Below are 24,152 nucleotides of genomic sequence, written 5' to 3'. Positions count from 1 at the left end.
CACACACACACACACAGTTTTTTGTGTTTCCTGATGCAAAGCGTGTGTAAGTTAAATTAATTTTAATTATATTGCAACCCAATGTCACAAATTTGTCTGAGAGGGCTTAACAATCTGTACAGCATACACCCTCTGTCCTTTGACTATCTCATTGGATAAGGAAGGGAAAAAAAATAAAAACCTTTAACAGGAAAAATAACTGGTAGAAACCTCAGGTAGAGCTACTAAGGAGGGATCCCTCTCCCAGGACGGACAGATGTGCGATAGAGTCATCATACAGAACAGACCAGTATAATGAAATACAGTATGAACAATCCATATGACAAGAATGATAAAAAGAAAGTGTGAGTGAATGTTTGAATCCCAATATATGACTGGTAAAGTCATCCACATCGTTGGTCAGCAAATGTTAATGTTTATATTGTAATAATGTTATTATTATTATTAGTATTATTAAAAAAACATTAAATGAGGATTCCCAAGGATACTTACAAAATGGCATCAAACGGACCAGAGTAATTACATGTTTCATTTAAATCATGGGTCATGGCTCTAAACAAAAAAGAGTGTCGATTTTGGCCTCTGTTTCATTTCTGTGGACTGTTTCACATTCAATATTATTTCCTGTTGCAGTGTATATTAATTTACATTTGAACCCAAGCTGTTACCAAGCAACACAATTCCAATGAACAGCAATAAAATAAGCCTCAAGGTTAACATCACTGTTCATCTGTTTCATTGGAGTGGGCACCACTAAAAACAAAAAGGAAAACAAACTAATTCTGGCAGGACATCAAGGCATTTCATATTTTGTCGCCTAAAACTAGCATACCATACTTATGTCCTTGTAAGTTATTATACTGCAAGGATTTGTCTGTTTATGTTGGCACTGTTAACGAGAGGTCCCTTCACCCTAGCCCCCCCTTGCTTTTCTACTCTGTGTGCTGTTTAATGCTCCCCACATGTCTGTCATGCTGCTGTCCATTTGTCGGATGGTTCACGCCTCACTGTCCATTAGTACCTGACAATGGAAACCTCGAAGGGCATTAACCCACTTTTACCATGGTAACGTGCCAAATAACTTTTTTTAAACCATTTCAATGCATTTTACAATCAAAGTCTAAAGTTTTTGCTAACAATAACTGATTTTTCCTGGTTACACATGAGGGTTTGACTAATACCTGGAACAATAGTTCCCATACAATGAGGTTTACATGCAATGCAAATGTTGTTCACTGCTCCAGGGATTAGGAAGGGCCTTAGATAGATATGACTTTCCACGCTATGCTAGCATTATCCACAATGTGTACTGTCGGCTGCAGCCGAACAAGTACAAACTGAACAGAATTGAGAAGGTTTCATTGCCACAATGAGTACACTCATGTGGAATTTGCCTTGGTGAAAGGTGCATGCACATCACCAAAAACACATTAAACATTAACATGAAATAAACATATATACAGAATAACAAATAAGTACATACAAAATAACTGATGCACAAGAAAATAGAGGCTGAATAGTTGTGCAAAAAAGCTGATGTTCAGCTCCCACTTTGAGGTCCTGGGAGATGATGGAGCCCAGGAAGCGGAAGGACTCTACAATGTTGACTGTTGAGTCATCCAGGGTGATGGGGGTGGGCGGGGCTAAAACCTTCCTAACAGTATGGTTGGTCCACAACCATCTCCACTGACTTCAAAGAGTTTAGGTCTAGGTTGTGCTTGACTGTACCAGGTCACCAGGTGGTCAATCTCCCACCTGTAGGCAGAGAAAAACCTGAGCGATATTTTTCTTCCATCCCAGAATGCTGTGTGGACCAGCCAGACATTTCTCTGCGGCGCTGTAGAGGAAGGTGTTGGGGTTAGCTCTAGTATGGACCCCAGAAGCAAATTCAGTACACAGACTCAATGTTAAAAGTTGAAAGTGGTTTATTGAATCTTGGTTGTAGTAAGTCCAAGGGGGAATGGAAGGTGTTGAGGTGACAGTCCTGATGGAAGCGGGGGTTTACAGGTGGCGAGGAAGCGTGGCAGGCAACGGCAGTAGATGAGTTTACGCAGGTGTTGCAGCTGAAAGAGACAAGGTTAGATTCAGCAATACAACAATTTCCAAAACTAATTTTCTCACTAGAGACTGAGAATGAAGGCCTGAGGCGTTCACCACATAGTGAGTGGAAACAGTCTTGGGATGAGTGACTGGAGAGCTAGGTTTTTGGTACAGCTGTTGATTGTGATAGGTGTGCCTGATAGTGCCTGCAGCGCCACGCCCCTGCAGACAAAGTTACACTCACACACCACACACAGGGGAGGAGACACAGGGAAAGACTGACAGGGAAAAACAAACAGAAAACACAGGGAATCTAGAGGTCAAAGACCTGGCTGTGACAGAAGGTCTGGTAGTGCGAGACTACTAGTCAACTAACTATGTCTGGAAGATACTTAGTTTGGGAAACATGATTCTATGGTCTCACTCACAAAGAGGACTCTCTGGTCAAGAGCTGCCTGAAACACATGTGTGTGCAAAATGTTTGTTTGTGGTTCCACATAAACATTGTTCATTTCTGAAGGTAAATATGGTGCAAAATGTGAGAGCGTGTAGATGTGAAGTGAGCACTTGTAGAATATGATTTGAGAGCTTGGAGAAAAAAAATCTGTACTCGTATTTTTATTTTTTTCACTTCAGTCACCTTTCCAGTACAACCACAACTCAGTGATTACAACCTCTCGAATACGACAGGTTGCAATACATTTGGAGCAAAACTAATTTGTACTTGAAGATGTGAAAGAGCAGAGGAGGCGGGGTGGGATAAGCCAATTACCAATCAGAAGACAAAGCGCTCTTTTCTGTTCTTCTTCATATCGGCAAGGATCCACAATGGCCCAACAAGCCAGGGTAAGTTTTATTTCAAAAGCTTTGTTTTGGTAGGCCTTTATACGTAACGTTACTGTGATTAAGGGGTAAATAAATTATGCTAACAACACCTCACATTCATAATAACGTGTTACGTTAGTAACAAAATAAGAGTCAATAAATGTACTTTGGCTAACATTAGCTAGCTCCAATTAGCAATGTTACTTTAGCTAGATAGCTAAATGACGACGCTGTAACGCAGATGGCCGTCATTTGTTAGCATTATGCTAACACAGGGAATTGTGCTTTTATTTTTAATTGTTCGTAATTTGTTTATATCTTTTGCTAACATCTTAAGGGCTATGACTGTCAATGTTAATTGTTGATTGGTTTTCGATATGCCAAATTGAAATTATATCAGTGACAATGTTTAGTCAAGCTATGCATCTGTCATTTGTTGCCATGACAACTCCAAATATCCTGGGCAGTGGCCGTCTAAAGCCAGAGGAAATAAACACGCTCTGTTTTTGTTTATGATTTATGCTTTGTTTGTTATTGACAGTAATACATTTTCTATTTTAAGTTCTTTTGTTCTTGTTTTGTTCTTTTATTAAGCAAAAAAATTACAACGTTTTATAACAATAAAGAGGCGTGGTTTCCGTGTAGGCTGTGAACCTGCATATTTGGGTCACACAACAGTGATATATAACAAAGGATGTATCTATTTAAACAATTTGTTTGAAAAGTAATAAAGTTAATTCTGAGACAATTAATTGTCCAGCTAAATTTGGAATTGTTTCTGGCTTATTAACACATAGTGTTACATACATTACTGTAAGACATAGATTTTTTTTCCCCTCTAGGAAAGGTTGCTCAATCATTTATCGACCAGGTTCCACACCAGACTATCAAGTGCCCTCGATCGTGCCCCTCTAGACATAGATTACCTCGGGTTTATTTGTTTGCAAGAGTTAGTTGTACTCAGCACACTAGCAAGCCGGCTTGAGATCCCACAAGCTGTGTTTGATGCCATTACTGAGGTGCATTGCTTAGTCTCTAGGCAACATGAATAGGAAACAGCTGTAACAATTTTGCTGGAAAGGGGAAATAGTGGCCGCCCCAGAGTTATATTAAGCGAGGAATATGTGTCTGAGCTTCTTAATATGGGCCTATCTGTAAAGTGTATTGCAAAGCTTGTAGGGGTTTCTAGGTGGACACTGCAGAGACGCATGAACAAATGGGGGTTGTCTGTGAGGGGTCTATACAGTGACCTAACTGATGATGAACTTGACATCCTGGTGTCAGCCATTCGGGCTAGCAACCCAAATGCAGGGTACCGTATGATGATGGACTGCTGCGAGCACAGGGACATCGTGTACAGTGGCAGAGGATTCGTGCATCAATGCACAGAGTTGACACTGTAGGGATTGTGTCCAGAGTGTGTGGTACGAAGGACATACTCTGTCCCAGCCCACAGATCTTTGGTGCATATTGACACAAACCACAAGTTTTATAAGGTTTGTTGTTTTAGTCTAATAGAAAACTATTTCAGGTTAACAATGTAGGAAATAAGGGGATAAATGGTTATGCCTTTTTTTTTTCTTCACGTCAGTTAAGGTACAAAATGGTGATGTTCGGAGGAATTGATGGCTACTCAAGAAAGGTACTGATGATCACTAGAAGTGAACAAAGGCAGTTTTTACAGCATGCCTTTTAATTGTTGCATAACAATTATAAGACCAATTATTTGTTTATGCAGAAACATCTGAATTTTCATATGGACACCTACTAGTTTAAAGTTCATGTCATGAAGGAATCTTATGTACCTAAATCAAAATGTGTGGTTTAAGGTGTGATGGAGTGTTTTCTGTATTATTCTCACAGATAATGCATCTTGGTGTTGCTGATAACAAGGCCTCCACTACCCTTGGCTTTTTCAATGAAGCAGTTGAGAAGCATGGCTTACCACCAAGGTAAAGGTGGAAAATGGGGTGGAAAATCTGGATGTGACCCGCCTTATGAGGAGCTGGGAGAAACAGCTTCATTGCAGGAAAAAGTGTGCATTATCAGAGGTAACAACGAGAACACACACAAATGCTTTAAGATTGTAATGCTATTATTAAATGGCATGACATCAATTGAGTATTAATTCCTCTATTGTGCTTTAAACAGAATTGAACGTCTCTGGCGAGATGTCTTTAGAGCGGTCACATGTCTCTTCTATAATCTGCTGCACAAGCTGGAGGAGGATGGTCTTCTTAACCTGTCAAGTAGTGCTCATCTTTTCTGCTGCCATTCTGTGTTTTCTTCCCCGCTAGCCCAGCTTGATGTGTTCACCAATGGCTGGGACAATCATCCCCTTTCAAATGAGAGAAATCTCACTCCCAACCAACTGTGGTACATGGGACTACAGCACAACTCAGAAGAGTCCAACGATGAGGTATGCATTTCTTAAATGTGCTCTGTACAGCATAGACTTAAGGCAGAAGGAACAATTACTTGTGATCTTACAGGATTTGCACATCCCTCTGATTGACTGGGAGAATAGTGGCCTTATACACACATGGAATTGCACCTCATTGCCACATAAAGGCTTCCTACTGAGTCAACAGACTGCAAACAGTGTGGGGGCCATCTCACTTGGTCACATTTGTCAACTCTTGTAAGCCACATTATTGCCTCAAAAAATAGTTCTTAAAGGAGACCCACCATGCCTATTTTCACATTCATACTTGTATTTTGTGTTTCTACTACAACAATAAAATATCATTACGCTAACAACATTGCAGACACTAGATATCAAACAAAAGCCAGACACTGTATCGAATTAAGTTGCTGTAAGATTTAAATTTTTAATTTTCAAAGCAGAAGACAGAAAACAACGTTATTATATCTCGGAGCCTGCTCGGGCACAGCCGCTCTTCATTTGGGCAGCTGTCTTTTTTTAAACTCATCCTGGTTCTAATTCTGCTGCCGCCTGTACCCGTCTCTGACATCTTCTCTGGGATGACGTAGAATGATTTTACCCCTGAGAGCAGGGTGAAAGTGAGGCACGCTCACTCTGCAGCTACTTATGGGGACCAAAATGTTCTCAGAAGTAGCTGTACACTGACTGACAACTACAAAAACAAAACTGCTGCTACTGCTGGACTTATAAAATCTCAGTCGACTGAGGGGTCACGGACTGATGATTTGCCTTTCCGACTTTCAGGGGGGCAGCCCTACTTTAATGTCTAATCATGCTGTCTGTCTGAATAAATCTGTATTTGGTGTCTATCTGAAAACGCTCTTTTTTGGCACCTGTCTCTGTAAGCCCCCTTCTCCCAAAAAATCCACTGTTCTCTGATTGGTCAGCATTTCCAAGTCTACATCTGCTCTCTGTGTCTTTGCACCATTATTAAAGTTGGGGAATGACCATAGTGGGACTTTCTTGTGACATCACATTTTAAGGCACCGTTTCTGAATAAGAACTGTGGCCATTTCTCTGTGGATGGAGCGTTTTGACAATTTCACAGTATTTCAAAGCACCTCGACTTCCATATATGTTGTGATGGTCTTCGCCAATGAAAAAGTTACAATCAATCTTCAAAAGTCAGTCAAGCCCAAATATAAAGTGACATTTTCAGCTGTAAGATGCTGTCCTCTTCCTTACTGAAAGCAGTGGTTGAAAGTAACTGAGTATATTCACTCTCAAGTTCTGTAATTAAGTTCAGATTTAAAGTACTTTAGCTGGGTATTTCTATATACTGTTACGTATGTTTATAATTTTGTACTTAGAATTTTAAAGGGCAAGTACTAAATGGCATTTTCAGGATACAACTTGCATTTTCTGTTTTTACTGTGACATGTTTACGTGCTTTAATGTAAAAAAACAAAGCAAACTTTATTCCCTCCTCCCGAAAAAGCCCAGTCTGCTCTGATTAGCCAGAGTGTTTCCTGGAATCACCGCTGCACTCCATTTTTCTTTTTTTCATGAGTGACTATGACTTTTTTATCACTTTTTTTTTCACATAGTACATGAGTTTTTTTGATATATTATACAATAATTTTTGAATGGCTTTTTTTCGAGATAATACTATGACTTTTTTGACATACTAAACTATGACTTTGTGATCACTTTTTTCAACATAATATTCTATGACTTTTTTTTGACATACATACTATTCATTTTTTATGACATTTTTCAACATGCTATACTATATACTATACTATACTACTACTTAACATGTTATGCCATGACTTTTTCTCTTTTTTCAACAGACTTTAACATGATATTTTTTATACACTGATGACTTTTTTACGACTTTTTTCAACAATTAAATGGTTTGGTAGCACACTGGCTCAGTGGTTACTACTGATACCAGCAGTCACTGGAGACTCGCACCCAGGCTGGCACTTTTCATGATGTTTTTTTCGACACACAATACTATAACTTTTATCACTTTTTTGACATACGATACTACAATTTTTTTTTTTAAACATTTTGTACTATGACTTTCTCGACGTACTATGCCATGACTTTTTTCTTACTTTTTTTGACGTAATGTATACACTGTGTACTACCATGACTTTTTTGATATACTACACTATAATTTTTAATGGCTTTTTTGACATACACTATGACCTTTTCAAACAATCCATACTTTGTCTTTTTTGTCGAACTAAACTATGACTTTTTTGATAAACTAAAAAATGTTTATGAATTTTTTTGACATACAATATCATGACTTTTTCCCATACTATGACTTTTTTTTTGACTCTTTTCAATATACTGTGATTATTTAAAACATTCTATACTACGACTTTTTTTGACATACTGTACTATGAATTTTTAAATCTCTTTTTATGTCATACTATACTACAACCTCATCACTTTTTTTGACATGCTATACTATGACTTTTGCCATTTTTTGCAACATACCATGCCATGATTTCATTACTTTTTTCAACATACATAAACTATGACTTTTTATCACTTTGTCAACTTACTTTACCATGACTTTATCACTTATTTCAAAACACTATACTATGACTTTTTTTTTAAACATTCTATACGACTATTTCGACACACTATATGACTTTTTATGCAATACCATTCAAAGACTTTTTAATGGCTTATTTCAACATACTAAACTATGACTTTTTCAAACACTCTATACTTTCACTTTTTTCGTCATACCAATCTGTAACTTTTGATATCACTTTTTTCCACTATGCTATGACTTTTTATTGATTTTTTTTTTTTTTTTAAACCTACTATCTATTACTGTTCCCCTTCGAGGGGAACTCGAACTGCGTCGGTTATGACACTATGCCTTCCCCTTAGTGTCGTAACCGACGCAGTGTCTCGTAACCCGAGACGTTCTCAACCTAAATTCTTTAATGGCACACTGGCTCAGTGGTTATTACTGCTGCCAGCAGGCAACCATGAAGTAGTGACTGAAGACTTTCACCCAGGTTCAATACCCAATCCAGGCAAGCCCTTTTCCCAATGTTTTTTTTTTTTTAACATGCTATACTATGACTTTTTTTATACAATTCTCTGACTTTTTTTAATCACTTGTTAAAGCTTTCTATACTATGACTTTTATACAATTGACTTTTTATGTCTTTTTTTCAACAAACTATACTATGACTTTTAAATCTCTTTTTTTGTCATACTAAACTACAACCTCATCACTTTTTTTGACATACTATGACATCCCTTTGTTCAATATACTGTCCATATACTATGACTTTTGACATTTTTTGCAACATACTATACTATGACTTCATCCCTTTTTTCAATATACTGTACATTTACTATGACTTTTTTGATATACTATACTATGATTTTTTTTAAACATTCTGTACTATGACTCTTTGTTATCACTTTTTAAACACACTATACTATAACTTTATTTGTTTGACATCCTATACTTTTGACTTTTTTTGACATACCATACTTTGTCTTTTTAATGGCTTTTTTGAACTTACTATTCTATTACTGTTTTCAACTTACATTCTTTTGTGACACAGTGACTTAGTGACTAGCACTGCTCCAACTAGCACCAACAGGGAGGCAATGCAGACCCAGGTTCGATACACTGTCTAGGCTGGCCTTCTCATGATGTTTTTTTTCAAAATATAATACAATAACTTTTTAGGTCTTTTTACGACATACTGTACTATGACTTCATTCAACATACTATACTATGACAGTGTTTTCACTTTTTTCGACATATACTATGACTCTGTCATCACTTTTTTGACATACTATACTATGAAGTTTTAATGGGAGTTTTAAGATCTGACAACTTTTTTAACAACTCTGACAAGGTTCAATACCTAATCTGTGCTGGCCCTTTTCATGACATTTTTTCCAACCTACAATACTATGACTTTTTTTCCACACACTAACCACTGATTTTTAATGACTTTTTTCATTACTTTTTTTGACATGCTATGAATGACTTTTGCCACTTTTGAAGGTCTTTTTTCAACATACTATACTATGATATTTTATCACATTTTTGACATACTATACTGTCACTTTATTATCACTTTTTCAAACATACCACACCATGACTTTTTTGTAATCACGTTTCAACATACTATGACTTTTTAATGGCTTTTGGGACATACTATGCTGTTTTTAACATCAACTTTTTTGTTGGATAGTGGCTCACTGGTTAGCAATTTTCGACATACTACACTATGACTTTATCATTTTTTTCGACATAACATACTATGAAGTTTTTTTTTGCATTTTGATAGGACAGCTTGGATTTGAAAGGGGAGAGTGAGGGGGAATGTCATGCAGCAAGCTGAATTGAACTGGAGGCTGCTGCAGCGAGGACCGAGCCTCTTTACATGGTGTGCATGCTCTAGCAGGTGAGCTACGTTTTTTAATCACTTTTCAACATTCTATACCGTGACTTTTTTTTACATTTATTTTGCAATTTTGGACATACTATACTGACTTTTTTTATTACTTTTTTTTGACATACTATGTTGGGTTTATCACTTTTTTAACTGCTATACCAAGACTTTCCTTTCCACTTTTGTTTAAAACATTATTGGTATTATTCAACATTTCAATGAAATTTGTACTAATTAAAATTATTCTCACTTTTTCAACTATTCTCACTAGTTTACTTTTTTCTTATCTTATGCAATCCAGTTTAGTTTTAGCATTTAGCTTTCCAGCATTCAAAAGCATTTTCTGCAAGAAATACATTTTCAATTTCTACCTTGTTTTGGTACTTTAATTCAAATATCTGAGTAATTCTTCCCCCCTGACTGAAAGTAACCAGGAAAAAAGTAAATATCTCAATGTGACAAAACCTCTAAATAAATAGTTACATGGAAATTACAAAAAAACTCATGCTTTTGGCAGAAAAGCATTGTTGCACTCAGGTCTATTACATTTAATATAGTGCAGCGCTATTTCATGTTTGAGGCATTTCAGTGTTTTTGTTTGATTGCAGAAAAGCCTTAATTAATTTACCAAGCTGTTATCCTAAGAACACAAATACACAACAGTGACTTAATGAAAACAATACTTTTATTAAGGTTATGTATAACTTCTTTTCTTTTATACACAAACGAATGATTATTAAAGTTATATAGTGCTGTCTGTATAAATAGACCATCAATATGGCTAGAGAAGAGGAGAATGCGATGTTGTGCAGATACAAAATATACAGATATACAGTTACAGAAAAATGCTATTAGGATAGCCAACATTCATGCACTAGAGCTGTTATCATTGGGCTTACAGAACATACTGCAATGAATAAGGCATACAAACTGTTGCTGAAATTACAAAAACACTAATATCTTAAAGCACTAAATTAAAGGCAAACTCTTGTTTGCTGAAGTACTTTAATTTAGTCTTTCAAGATATCCTATTACCTGGATGACTGAGAATCGTCATTCACAAAAGCCAAGTACAGTAACTACACAGGTGCATGGTTTACCACATTTCTCATTGTCTGTGTACACGGTGTGTACAAGGTCAAGTGCAAAAAACTTGAAAGGAAAAGTACAAAGATGACTGTAAAAGCTAAACTGAGGCAGTGAAAGGCAGAAATGACTTAGCAGACGATGAATAAATGGAAGGGAAAGAATGGAAACAAAACGAACAATTAGTGAACATGTACAAAATATGAATACATTAGGGAAAATGAATAAATGCAATACTGAATGAGAAAACCATTGTACATTTGAAGAAAAGGTTTTCGTTTTGGAAAGAGAAAGGAATTGCGGACATTAAGGAAAATTCATTGCCCTGCAATATGTTTCAAATATTCTGATGTGTTTTAATTTTGTGCCGCCATTTACTTTCTATAAAGAAAGTTTCCACATGGAGAAGAGCTTAATAACACACTATTCATATGAAAACAAGCAAATAGCAAGATGTTGGTGCGCAAGTTGTCTAAAATGCCCAAAAACTAACCGGAAAAAGTAAATAAATAAATGCATTTCAACATTCAGGCGCAACCATCCATTTTTTTCTATATATGTTTCTTTTATTTGTACAGTATGTATCTCCGCTTAGGAGTCATCCTCAGTTTTAATGATGTGGAAAAGTGTGACATTAAACAGGACCTGGTGGCCGTTATTCCAGCCGTAGAGGGCGCGGTCCCTGGCATTGTAGTCCAACATAGACATGTGAAAGTACTGGTTATGAAAGGGAATGTCTGTATACTCGTATGTGGACGTTTTAGTGGAGTAAGCATAGTACACCTTGGCACCGGTCAGGTGGGAGTTAGTGATGTAGAGTGTTCCACAGATTATAAAAGACTCGCCGGCATTCCTCTTTGAGTATTCTGTGTTCCATGTGTTGAGGATCTGGAGCGTGTCCGGGTTCAGCTGGCTGATGACAATGTTCCCCGCATTTTGGTTGGTTGCATACACAGCCCACAGGCCCAGCTCATCTGCCATTATGTCGATGTCGGAGAAGCCTCCCCAGGTGTAAGGGTACACATTATGGAACCCCGCTGACTCTAGAGCCCTCTGGGTGACCACTCGTCCCGTCTCAAAGCTGTACCTCACCATGATGTTGCTCTGCATCTTGTTGTAGTACAAAGAGCCATTGTACACCACGTGGTTGGTTCCAGCCCATTTGAAAGGCAGGTTGTAGGTTCTCGACTCAACTCCTGCCACAAAATCAGCCATGGATTTATACTCTTTTACTATCTTGTTGTTGGTGTAGCTGTCCATGTACCAGACCTGAGGACAAATAAATACAAAAAGTCCCTGTGATTAAGTGAAAAAGAAACTGTGCCAGCTGTAAATACACAAGAAATACTAACATATTTACTCATTCAGTCATAGCTGTAATTATAATCACCTGTAAAAAAAAAAAAACACCTAAAAAAACATTTTTTATCTATATTATAAAAGTATAGGAAATGAAGCTTTTCACTTAAAGAGTGACAAACCACAAGAAGGGGATACAGTATAAAAAAACAAGCAGCGGCCAGACGTGTCGGAGGACAAAAATTTAATGATGGACTTTTAGTTTTTTTTTTAAATTGGTATCAATAGGGTCAAACTGACCGAAGGACGACAACTCTTTATCTACCCTAGGTAGCAGAAAGAGACTTTTTGGATTGTAATCTCAGAATACTGCATCCAAATGAGATTAATAAGTACTCATAAATTTGAAAATGCATATGAGAAGGGTCATGTATCAATATGTTATTTTAGGCCTTATTGATTGACACAATGTAGTTTAGTGACTAACACTGAATGTGAACAGACGTTCTTTTTACATAAAGTCTCCTTTTAAATTTATCATGTACCCGCCAAGTTTCTGACTGAAAAAAGTGCTGCATCCTTTAAAAGCAGGCCATTATGTGTCTAGTGCACACTGGATAATTGACAAAGCCTCAGCCATCTTGTGGTAAATGTAAACTCTGATGAAGGCCCTGTGCCAAAACACATTAGACAATAAAGTGTGTCGAGGTAGTTTTCACATTTATTCATGATTGTCCCAAATGTCCAGCAAGTGACATCAAATTTTATGTTTGAGCTCAGCATTTAGGTGTACGACCAAGTTTGAGTGAGTATGATGTTGTAATTCAACATCTCAAACAATGAACAACAGGAGGGAAGCAATTTGTATGTAAATTATTAAACCGCCCTATTTAACTTCAAAGCTTGCAAAGAACATTAACTGGTCCCACCCTGTTGTTTTTGGGAGACGCCTGTGGGTCGGTCATCCAAGCTCCAAATCTGGTCCCTGAAGTTTTCACAGTCTGCGGCCCAGTGATCTTCATTAGCTTGCCACATGCTGCGTACACATCACACAGAGTAACACAAACTATACATGCTCCACATGATAAAACCACAGCTAATATTATGATGGCAATACTGGAACAAATTTCTAAAATTAGATTGCTTCAATCTATGGCTAAACATAAACAAAAAAGAGATGGGCTGTTTGCATCCAGCATCTGGATGCCACATTTCTCTGCTACTATAGAAACAAAGGAGATAACCAGAGAAAATGCCACAGTACAACTGGTAACTAGTGAAACCTTGTGTCAGAGCTGGGTGACCATTTTTCCCACATGGTTTAATATTTGAAGTAGCTGCACTTGATTCGTCTTGCCAGACACTTTAATTGTACCAAATGACAGTAGGTTATCACTTGCCTAGAAGCTTGTGAGTTCCCTATTAAGTATTTAGATGCTATTTTACCTAATAAATCAAAGCTTTGAGCACAATGAATGCTTTAATAATCACCTCAAGCTCAGGCAGATTTCCAGCCACGTCCCATTAGCATTCACGTAGACACTTTGACAGGCTCAATCAGTGTTGATAACATGGCAGTTGGCAAATTGGAATTAAGTTATGCAAACCTTTATCAGAGGGAAAGCTGCTCAGGAGACAGAATTAGATATGTTAAACATCAATGGGTGGCGCAAGGGAACTACAGCTTTTCCGTGCCCAACTACAAATGGCAAAGAAGGAACCCAAAGGATTCAAAATAAGAATGTAGGCATATATGGCAGACTTAGCAATCGTGATTTTGTGAAAGTCAATTGCATTTTTTTTTAATAGAACCAGAGTACAAAGCTTTATGCTGCTACCACCTTTAACCTCTTTAAGGTTTCCTCTACATTATTTCTGCCTCCAGAAGCAGTTCTACTTTCCCCTGCTCTGTATTAAAATGTAGCCAATTATATGTAACTGCTTTGTAGCCAATCTGCTGATAACTGCAAGAAATGTGCTTATGATCCCTCTGCCATTGGATAATCTGGGGTCAGCATCCCTGAATCTGCTTTATCTGCGATGGACTTACTGAGTTTGTTCATGCAGTTGCGAAGCCGATTTTCCAGGTTTAGGACCCTCTGTTGCAGCTCCTCATAGTCGTAGGCTCCCATTTCCTCCTGGATGCCCATCAACACGCCCGACAGGTTCCTGATCTCCTCTTTGAACTGGGAGACGAGCTTGGCGTCTGCCTTGTATTGCTCCAGGACAGGAATCAGCGGCTGCAGGGACTCCATCTTTCCCTGTAGCTCCTAGAAAATATCAAGAATACACCACTGCAAAAATACCTCTCTTAACAAATCTTTTAATATGAAACAACATTTCACTTAGTTTCCAACACAGTTGTTTCAGGGGAGTTAGTTAGGGAGTTCCTAACTAAGGCAAAACATACATTATGATTAAAAAATATATACACAAAATATTATATATATATTATAAATATATACATATATATATATAATCACGGCATCATAGCTGAATACGAAATTTATATAAAAAATATTATCTCTTCCCTTCCATCCCCTTGCTTTTAAACCTAAAATAAATTATTATTCCAAGACTCAATATCTAAAGATAGGCAGATCAATGCCAAATATATTGTGATAACTGTATATTCATATGTTAGTGGGTAGATACTTAATAAATAGAAAAACAATTTGCCCTGCGTTTTGCACAAAATGCAGACTTTTCTAACTGATTTTCATTACTGATTATGACAAAAGACATTGTTATGTTAAGGATAAAACTATAACTATAATTTGGTTTTCTTGCACACTAACATGAAAAAGAAAAACACTATTTGTAATATTTGCAGGAATCAAAACCGGTGATGCCTGTCATGTTATCACTTGTTGTCAGATAGAAAATATGATATATTGCCCACCTCTACCAATGGTTACCAATAACCAGGGGTGGAGGAAGTACTCATATATTTTACTGAAGTTAAAGTAGCAGAAGCACGGTGAAGAAATAAAAGTCCCACATTCAAAATCTATAAATGTATCATCAAAATATGAAATACCAAAAGTAAATCTACTAATTATGCAGAATAAAATATATTATATCACTGGATTGAAACTATTAGAACTGTTGGGTCCTTGTAAATTCTGGACTGTGGTCTATCTGTAAAGTGTCTTGAGATAACTCTTGTTATGAATTGATACTATAAATAAAATTGAATTGAAATGAATTGGATTCTATTTTTTGATGCATTCATGTGTAAGCATCCCTGATGTTGCTATAATACCGGGTAGCTTAATTTTACAGTGGTGCTCAAAAGTTAATACACATGCTTAAGTTGACTAAAAAGAGGGAATAAAAAAATCATGTTTTGGAAATTTATTTAATACCTAAATTAAAACAATAGGTAAAATCCAACCTTTAAGGACAAAAACTTTTCTTGGAATGAATAACGTATTGTAAATAAATAAATGTCTTATTTAAAATACAGGGGTCATAAGATAATACCCCTATGTTAAATTCCCAATAGAGGCAGGCAAGATTTATTATTAAAGGCCAGTTATTTCCTGGATTCAGGATATTATGCATCCTGATAAAGTTCCCTTGGCCTTTAGAATTAAAATAGCCCCACATCCCACATACTCTTCACCATGCTTAGAGATAGGCATGGGATACTTTCTATAAAATCATCTCTCAATGCAAATCAAACCAGGTATTAGTCTAACTGAAATAAAACCATGCCTATCTCTAAGCATGGTGAAGAGTATGTGATGATGTGGGGCTATTTTAATTCTAAAGGCCAAGGGAACTTTATCAGGATGCATAATATCCTGAATCCAGGAAATAACTGGCCTTTAATAATAAAATCTGCCTGCCTCTATGGGAATTTAACATAGGGGTATGTATACTTATGACCCCTGTATTTTAAATAAGAACATTTATTTATTTACAATACGTTATTCATTCACAAAGAAAATTGGTGTCCTTAAAGGTTGGATTTTACCTCATTTTTTAATTTAGGTATTAAAATAAATTTCCAAAACATGATTTTTTATTCCTCTTTTTAGTCAACTTAAGCATGTGTATGTAAACTTTTGAGCACCACTGTATATTTTGTATTAATAATCTAAGTAAAGATTGTGCAAAGTTACTAATGCCAAATTTATTGTAGTGGCGTAAAAAGTCCAATATTGGCAGTGGCAAGTGTTAATTTATTTGTTTATTAAAAGTGTTAAGTAGCACACAATGGAAATACTCAAGTAAAGCACAAAACTTCAAAATGGTACCTAAGTATAGTAGTTGAGTAAATGTAGAATCATTTCTTTTCAGAAGGTTTCAGAGGTTCACAGTAAGCAAGTATAGCATAACAGATGAGATTATGTAAGTGAAAACTACAACTTAAGGGCAACTTGATCACTGCTATAAAATGTACAATATTCTTTGCCTACATGCTGTTTTTTAAGAGTTAAACAAATAGGATCACGTCACTCTCACTGATGAGAGTTGCTGGATGCTTCTTCACAGCCTGTCTAGCTTTTAAAAGTTCATTTTGTTCTTTGCCAGGAAGTGGTAGACCTGTATTGATCTATTATATTTATATATATATATATATATATATATATATATATATACATATATATATATATATATATATATATATATATATATATATATATATATATATATATTCTACTGAGCTATAAAGGTTTATCTATTCAGATGCCTCTCAAGTATCTTTAGAGGAGATCCTTTCACTGCCCCTCCTCAGATGTTGCTCACAAATTTTAACATCAAACAAAACTATACCTGAAAGTTTTTGACGAGCGTCTTCCTGTCCGATTCGATCTGTCGAAACTTTGACCGCAGTCCTTTGATCTGGCTCTCCATCCTCATGATATACTGAAAGTCCCTCTGCGTCCGCAGGTTCAGCACCTCGATTGACTGCGACATGTTCTGCACCTTTTGAAAAGAATCAAACAGCGCAGCATTGATTTTTCCGTCCACTGCGAGATTAAAATGTCCTCCATGTTCAGTCGTTCATCAGCCTGCCATGCTCTAACTTCCCAAGGAACAAATCAACATTTTGACCTCCAACATAATTGTCTTTTAACCATCCATGTGTTAGCTGAATAGAACTGTTACATGGCCTCTTTTTTGCTGTTTTTAAATATATATTCTATTTTATGAGCTCTAATTAGAAAGAGATTTTGTGTGTTTTAAATGTCAAGAATAAACTATTGAATCTGCGAGGTTTGATGTCAGAGTAGATATTTGACACAGAAACATTACAGTGTCTCTCTCTGGTTTAACAAAAGCTCACTAGGTTTATGAGGCATGTGAGCAAACAGAAATGTGGTCCTTTCTCTCTTCTCTTTTTGGCTGTAATTGTAAACAACCAACATTATTGGAGCACATCACCAGCAAAGTGGCTCAACACTCATACATTGTGTTCTGCATACTTTTCTGACTCTGGTAGAGGGATTCTGAAATGGCCTCATTGAAGCCCTAAGGCAGCTAAGTACATTAGTGGCAAAGGCCCCAGTGAATGACAGAGAACACCCTTTGGCATACAGCATTAAAATGTAGGCTAGAGCAATGTTTCCTTATTTGGCACACAAGGGACTCTGGTGCCATGCTATTTGTTTGTTTGTAGATAATGCATTAAATCACTACTACAGAAAAAAAACTTTCTATGTAATTAAAAGTCATGTTTCTGCTTTAGTTCACAATGTTCACTGTTGTATTCAGCGCTACCTTTGTGCAATCAATTAAAAATCCATACTTCTACTTTTCCATACTTTTAACACCATGAAAAAAAATCCATGGTTGTAGATGTGAAAAAATATGTTTTTAAAAACTCTTGATAGGCAGATTTTTTTGACATAAAATTGTAATCAAGAGCTTAAAGCCTGATAATACATGAAACCTTAGCATTAGCCTTGAATTATTTGTTGCAAAAATAAAAATGGGAATGGAGAGCATTCTCATCTAATCAAGCAGCAATTCAGCTGATGTCATCCATGTAATAAATGCAGAAGGGGAGGATAGGGTTATGGACCTGGCTGGTGTAATCTCTCAAAGGATTAGGGCTACAAAGAAGCACAAATAACGATCAATGTGATATGTCTATATGAATATGCTGGTTGCTTACAGTAAATGTGTGTGTTTAGAGAATTGGTGTTTTGTCACATAAGCGGAAATGTGCGTGGCGGGGTACACAAACCTTCTCTAGGAGCTGACGGAGCTGTCTGCCTTTGGCATCTCTGGAGCACAGATTCTGTTCAGGTGCCACCACTGTGCAGACACAACGGCCATCTGCATCTTGAGCTGAGCTGTACACCTGCCACCCCTCCTTTGGCCTGATGGTCTGCATACAGAAACGCAAGGCACAGTCGTAAATACACAGCACTACTGGCAGACACACTAAATTGATTCAACACTGATGATATCACTATCATCAAATGGAGGCACACAGCTGTTATGTTTTCTTATTTTTTTCCAGATGGGTCATTCATTCTTCTGCCCTATGCACCCAAAGCTTTAACACCCACCAATTACACTGACTTGTAAAAGGTCTGGGCTTTGAAAGAATACATTGCTTTTGCTTTAAGATATTCTTACCCAGAATGTGCTCGCTAGTCTTCAACAGTAAATATTTTTTTCTGGCCTTGATGAATAACCCAAGTACAAAATTTTCTCTGTTTTTCCTCACTAGACTTAACTGAAAGTCCTGCTGGGAGATGCAGATAAACCTGATTTGTGGGAGCTTTTCCCACTCTTTATTACATTCAATATGCTCCACAGCACTAGAGTATAAAGCTTAAAGAACATACAGTTATCCATCATAAGCCAATGCAGCATATTTTAATGGCAGCAGCCTTAACTAATGTCAGAGTGTATCAAGTAAAAGCTAGTTTGGCTCACAATATTGATCAAATAGCCCTGAAGTGCTAGAAAAGTTGATAGCTATGAGTGGTATCAGTATTTTAACAATACTGATGTTCATTGTCAGCATGGGAAATTAACACAAGCCTCCAGCCAAATACTGGCAACCTTTGACTGCGGAGGGTGAATTTGTCTGAACTACCAGCGTCTTTGGCAGACAACCAACCATTATTTGGATTTTGTTTTACATTCTAAAACTCATATTGGCTGGAGAATACCATAAACTTTGGCATTTGCCAACCTTTGGGGCTTGTGGGTAGAAAAGAGGAGTGCCCTGTGTTCATATAGTGCAGGCTTCCTTTTCACATTTACCCCTTTCATGTCAGCTTGAACAATTTAAAGAGTATTTGGAATCAGCCATGAAAGATCATAGCCGCTTTAAACAGGCAGAGACATCACAGCAACAAGAAAACTCAAACTTATCCTTTTCACTTACCAAAAGACTGCATTTTTTTTTTTGTACTTTATCGTGGTAACAGTAGGCTATACTGTATTACTGCCATGAAGTCCTGTGTTTTAAGAAAATGAAATGGCTGGTCAAAAATTGAAATGGTAATTCACAATCAAGAAATTTGTGTTGTTATTTAGTCACTAATTTAGTCTTCAACACCTGACTCCTCTGCCACGTCTTCTTTCCACTTTCTTGGAGTCATCTTGAAGTCAAAAAATAAAAAAAATACCTTCTGCACTTTCAATCTCCTGAGCTTTCATTCTTTCTTCCAGCATAACTCTCTTATGTTGCCGTTATCAAATTGAAAAGAAAGTTTTTTTTCAGGTATTATCAAAGCACTGCAGACACGGTTGCTGAGAAGTTTGTGAACTCAGAATTGAAGCTTATTCTACTGATGCCTTGATGCTGCGTTGGTCCTAAATAAAAGCAATTAAAGTAGAAAATCATTGTCTTATTATGTGCCACCCTTGAACTAAATATGCATTACATAAAGAATCACACTACACTGAAAAGCAGCCCAACAAAGAAGTGACATTGCATTTGAATATCTGGAGGTAACTGTGGTGTTGTAGTGGTTGAAGAGATACAGGAAGTCTGCCTCTCCCTCATGGCATCATAGCTGAATGGAATAAAACGATGAAAAAACAACCCTAGTTCTTTTTTGTACTTTGCTTTGAAAGGCTCCTAAAAAGAATCCAGTTTCACAACTCTGGTGACGTACATCCTTTACCCCTCTTCTCACTCTCATATTTCATCGTATTAAAATTAATCTGTAGCTCAGCCAAGCCAGATGCACACTCTAACTCTGCACAAAGAGTTTTTCTCTCATTAAATAATTCAGACAGCTGGTTCCTCTTTTGTATTTGCCGTTCATTTAAAAGACCACTGTTCAGTTTTTAGGAATTTTGTAAACGTTTTTTGTCTGTGCGAACAAACGAGAAACATTAATCTGCGCACCACTTTTAATCAAGGCAAGGTGATATCTAGTAGTGTGTGAGGACACTGTGCTGCAATCAAGACACTGGCACGGGGATTGTGCTCTGCATGGGAGGGATGAACCCACCATTGTCCAAATGGCTTGGTGATGTGCAAGCTGCTCTTCCTAATTTGTGATAATGTTACCAAATGCGTTCCCATTTTGTAAAGCTTACACTGGAAGAATACATTTCCCCTCTAAAACATCACATTTAGAAACATCAAATAAGGTAGCATGAAGAAGAAAACTACAGAGAAATGAATGAAACATTTCAGTTGAGAACGATGGAGAGAGAGATTATGTATTGAGATGTTTAGTGCAGCGCCTTCTGTCTGGGAGGGGATTTGGACATAATTCACAGCAGCAATAGGTTTTATTTATTTATTTTACAATGATTGAACTCTCCCTTAAAAGTGAGTTATATGCCTGGCAATAATCCAGGATCAATATCTGTGCTATGTGGTTGATGTAGGCAAGAAACATGAGTGCTGTGAGGGTTCATCTTCTTCTGCCACCACTTTATTATTTCAGATGATTTTTCCAAACATTTTTGTTAGTGTTAATTCTGGCCAATGCTGGAGTATGTACAAGCTACAGTGACTATAGCAAAGAAGCAGCTGAACATGCCCAAATGCCTGGGAACTGAAAAGACTAATTTTCTCTTTTGTTGGACATTCAACAACAACCATTTAGCAATGCTCCACTCAGACATCCCCAATCAACTGAACTTTAAAACACGGACATTACATGGCATGCTGAGCTCGTTTTGAAGTTTATTCTAAAAAAAAATGTGAAGGCAGTAAACTTACCACTGAAGGGCAGTATCCGAACAGCAGCAGGAACAGCAGCGGGTTCAGCACCACGGACAGCGACCACATTCTGTCGTCTGCAATATGTTTCCCTCCTCCACGTCCTCCGCGACGAGTACAACAATTCTACGCAAGTTTTTGCCTGTAGGCTCGCGCCACCTCGTCCACTACGCGCTGGTAAAAAACATGGATTCCTGGGGAGGAGGGGGGCTCATCCATTCACCCGTCCCCGTTGCGTATGCCATGTGGACAGCGGGGAGAAACCTCGTCAATGCAAGAAGGGGAAAAAGTTTGTGGGCATGCAGTCTTCTTCACGGATATGACATCATCCAGCTGCCTCTCTCGAATTGTAATGAATCCCGCTCGTGTTGTGTGTGTGTGTGTGTGTGTGCGTGTGTGTGTGTGTGTGTGTGTGAGTTGAGTGTGTGTGTGTGTGTGTGTGTGTGTGTGTGAAAGTGTGTGTGTGTTTGAGAGAGAAGAAACCACCAGCAGCTGTGCGGTGACAAAAGTTGCAGCTGGCAGTATTCACCAGAAAATAGGAGATAGAGCCACGAAATCAGAGCTACTGCTGCGTTTTTGTGCCTGAGTAATAACGCGCAGAGAGAGAAGAGAGAGAGAGAGAGAGAGAGAGAGAGTAAGGGCGGGAGAGGAAACTATGACAGCAGCACGCAACATATTTTTGTGAAGTATTATAATGTTTTAGTGCAAATAAATAAAGGTTTACTTCATCGAAAGAGACTAATTGCTAAAATTAGTCTTAGTCTTGGCCCCAAATGGAACCCATTTGGGGCCATAATGGGTAGAAAAAAATTAAATCAGTAAACTTATTAAAAATATAAAATACCAAATCAAAATATGAGATATAAAAAAAATTGTTTTTACTTAGGCCACTACATCAAAATCAATCAATCAAGCTGGAGCTCCTATTGGCTAGATGCAATGTGTTAAAAAGAGTCTGCCCATTCCTTGTTTTACTTTTAGGCAGCAGGCTAAAATGAAATCAATCATAAAATGGAAACAACATGTCAAATAAGGAAATCAATGAATTGTGAGATAGTATTTGACAAAGAGATACATAAATAAATAACAAAAAGTTATGTTTAATACATGAATACCATTTTTAAATTTCACAATTTAAAGAATAAAGATAACTTGTTTGACAAATTCATTGGCCTTTTTTAAAACGTGTACCTTTAATTAAGTTCTTTTAACTTTCTTTGACTAATCAGTAGGCTATATATTTATGCTTTATAAATTATTCTGATGGCACAGACCTGGCTGCATACATTTATTACTTTAAACAAATCTCAAATTTGATTTTGTATCTTATACCTACCAGTATTATTTTTTTTGTAATTTTCTAACATTCCAACTATTTCTTTCTTGAGCGTGAAACTTAATTTCTTTACACTGGAAAACTATTTTTTAAATTAACTGTCATATATCTGGCCAACCAAAGACCTTGTTGGGGGCAGTTTTTAGTGGAACCCTTTTTTCATGTTTTGGAAAAAAAGTGCTTCAGGCCAATTTTGTTTGACATTTATGTTTTTTCTCTTTTATGTTTTCAGAAGCAAATTAGAAAGTGGATTTCATAATACTGGGACAAAATGTAGCCGTAAAACATCAGCATCCTATGTTTGTATTCATGAAGATGAGATGACTCAGTCTGTAAAAACATTACCGTTGAGTTGACTAAGAGTCTTAAAAATATTCTTCCTTATTACTATAAATGTTGTGGTAAAATAGTTTAGGAATAGCAGATAGTTACCTTTTTCAAAAGGATAATTCTTTTGCTGACACATTACTGATGGGTAGAGAAAGATTAAATCTATCTTTAACATATGCCTGGAGCATTCTTCAACTAAAGAGCTTTTGACTTGAGCTCAAGCCATGGCTTCTATCGGATTGCCACTGCCATTCAGACCTTCCCCTAGAGGATGTGCTTACAGGCTGCTGTAAGAGCATGATCTTCACTGCAGGAGTCACCTTCACCCTGGTGGGAAGCCTTTTCACTTTGGTATGTCAATCAGTGTTCCCGTTTTCTAAGGAAAGTGGAGAGATTATTAATTTTGTCTTTGTTTAGACAGGGGAAAGGCATCGAAGGAGACAGGAGGATGCAAAGTTCTGTCAGGATAGGGGCAGACAAGGGAGATTGATTGATTGGTCATCTGTTCAGCCTTCTCTGGGCATGTCAGCCAATGCTATTCCAAATAGGGACCTGAATGGTAGGGGTGTCTCCAGACCCCTCCAGTCAGCAGCAGGTGTCAGGATTTAGAGAAATGGAGGACCCAAAAATGCAGAGATGACAGGGCAGTGTAGCGTTTGAAGATTTAATAAATTAAAAAAAGGTTACAACAAAAAGAGTTCTGAAGTAAGCAGGCCAAAATAGTTCCAAAAACGTGACCAGGAATCACAATGGACTGGAACACTGAGACAAATACACACACACACACATACAATGATCTGACAACAGATAAAGACAACACAGATATAAAGACTACAAACATTGTGCACACCTGTCAGTTTTCAGGAAAGTGTTCGTTTACACGTACCTGTGTGTACATATGCCGTCAATGCCATCAGCAGCATGCCAAACCAGTAGGGGGCAGTGTGCTCAAGCCCACGTTAGCCAATCAGAGTCCTGAAAATGGAAACAACAGGATCAAATCACCTTCTCTCTCTTCTCTTCCTTACTTCCTCGGCTGCCTAAACCTCCGTTTGTCTCAGTTTACATGCAAACGTGCAAACAAAGATTTCAAAAATCTAAAGACTCATTTTCTGAGGTAAATTCTCCATTTGCATGTAAACAAAGGGCACAAATGAAGGGAAATGTCTCTGTTTTTTAAAACAACCGTGTATGTGTAAACAGCACCTAAATACGCAAGGCAACAATGGTGAAACA

General features: G+C 37.2%; 1 protein-coding gene and 1 long non-coding RNA gene across 2 annotated transcripts; one reads left to right on the top strand and one right to left on the bottom strand.

Annotated features, from left to right (window-relative positions):
• On the top strand, positions 1 to 23,624 carry LOC116699023 (uncharacterized). The gene is made up of 5 exons (XR_004334344.1): positions 1 to 16; positions 16,594 to 16,596; positions 21,878 to 21,884; positions 23,512 to 23,565; positions 23,599 to 23,624. It is a non-coding gene; the product is annotated as an uncharacterized LOC116699023 (long non-coding RNA).
• LOC116699022 (noelin-3) lies at positions 10,373 to 21,651 on the bottom strand. The gene is made up of 6 exons (XM_032531387.1): positions 21,251 to 21,651; positions 18,293 to 18,436; positions 16,876 to 17,028; positions 14,141 to 14,360; positions 13,020 to 13,126; positions 10,373 to 12,060 (listed from the first exon to the last, which is right to left on the bottom strand). Exons 1-6 carry the CDS (start codon positions 21,317 to 21,319, stop codon positions 11,383 to 11,385), a joined length of 1,371 nt encoding a protein of 456 aa, XP_032387278.1. The 5' UTR covers positions 21,320 to 21,651; the 3' UTR covers positions 10,373 to 11,382.
• Positions 23,625 to 24,152: the final 528 nt, after the last annotated feature.

This window comes from Etheostoma spectabile, chromosome 12 (assembly GCF_008692095.1).
Source record: "Etheostoma spectabile isolate EspeVRDwgs_2016 chromosome 12, UIUC_Espe_1.0, whole genome shotgun sequence".
NCBI lineage: Eukaryota > Metazoa > Chordata > Actinopteri > Perciformes > Percidae > Etheostoma > Etheostoma spectabile.
The sequence above is the reverse complement of the archived record's forward strand: the minus strand, read 5'-3'. Positions and strand labels throughout refer to the sequence as shown.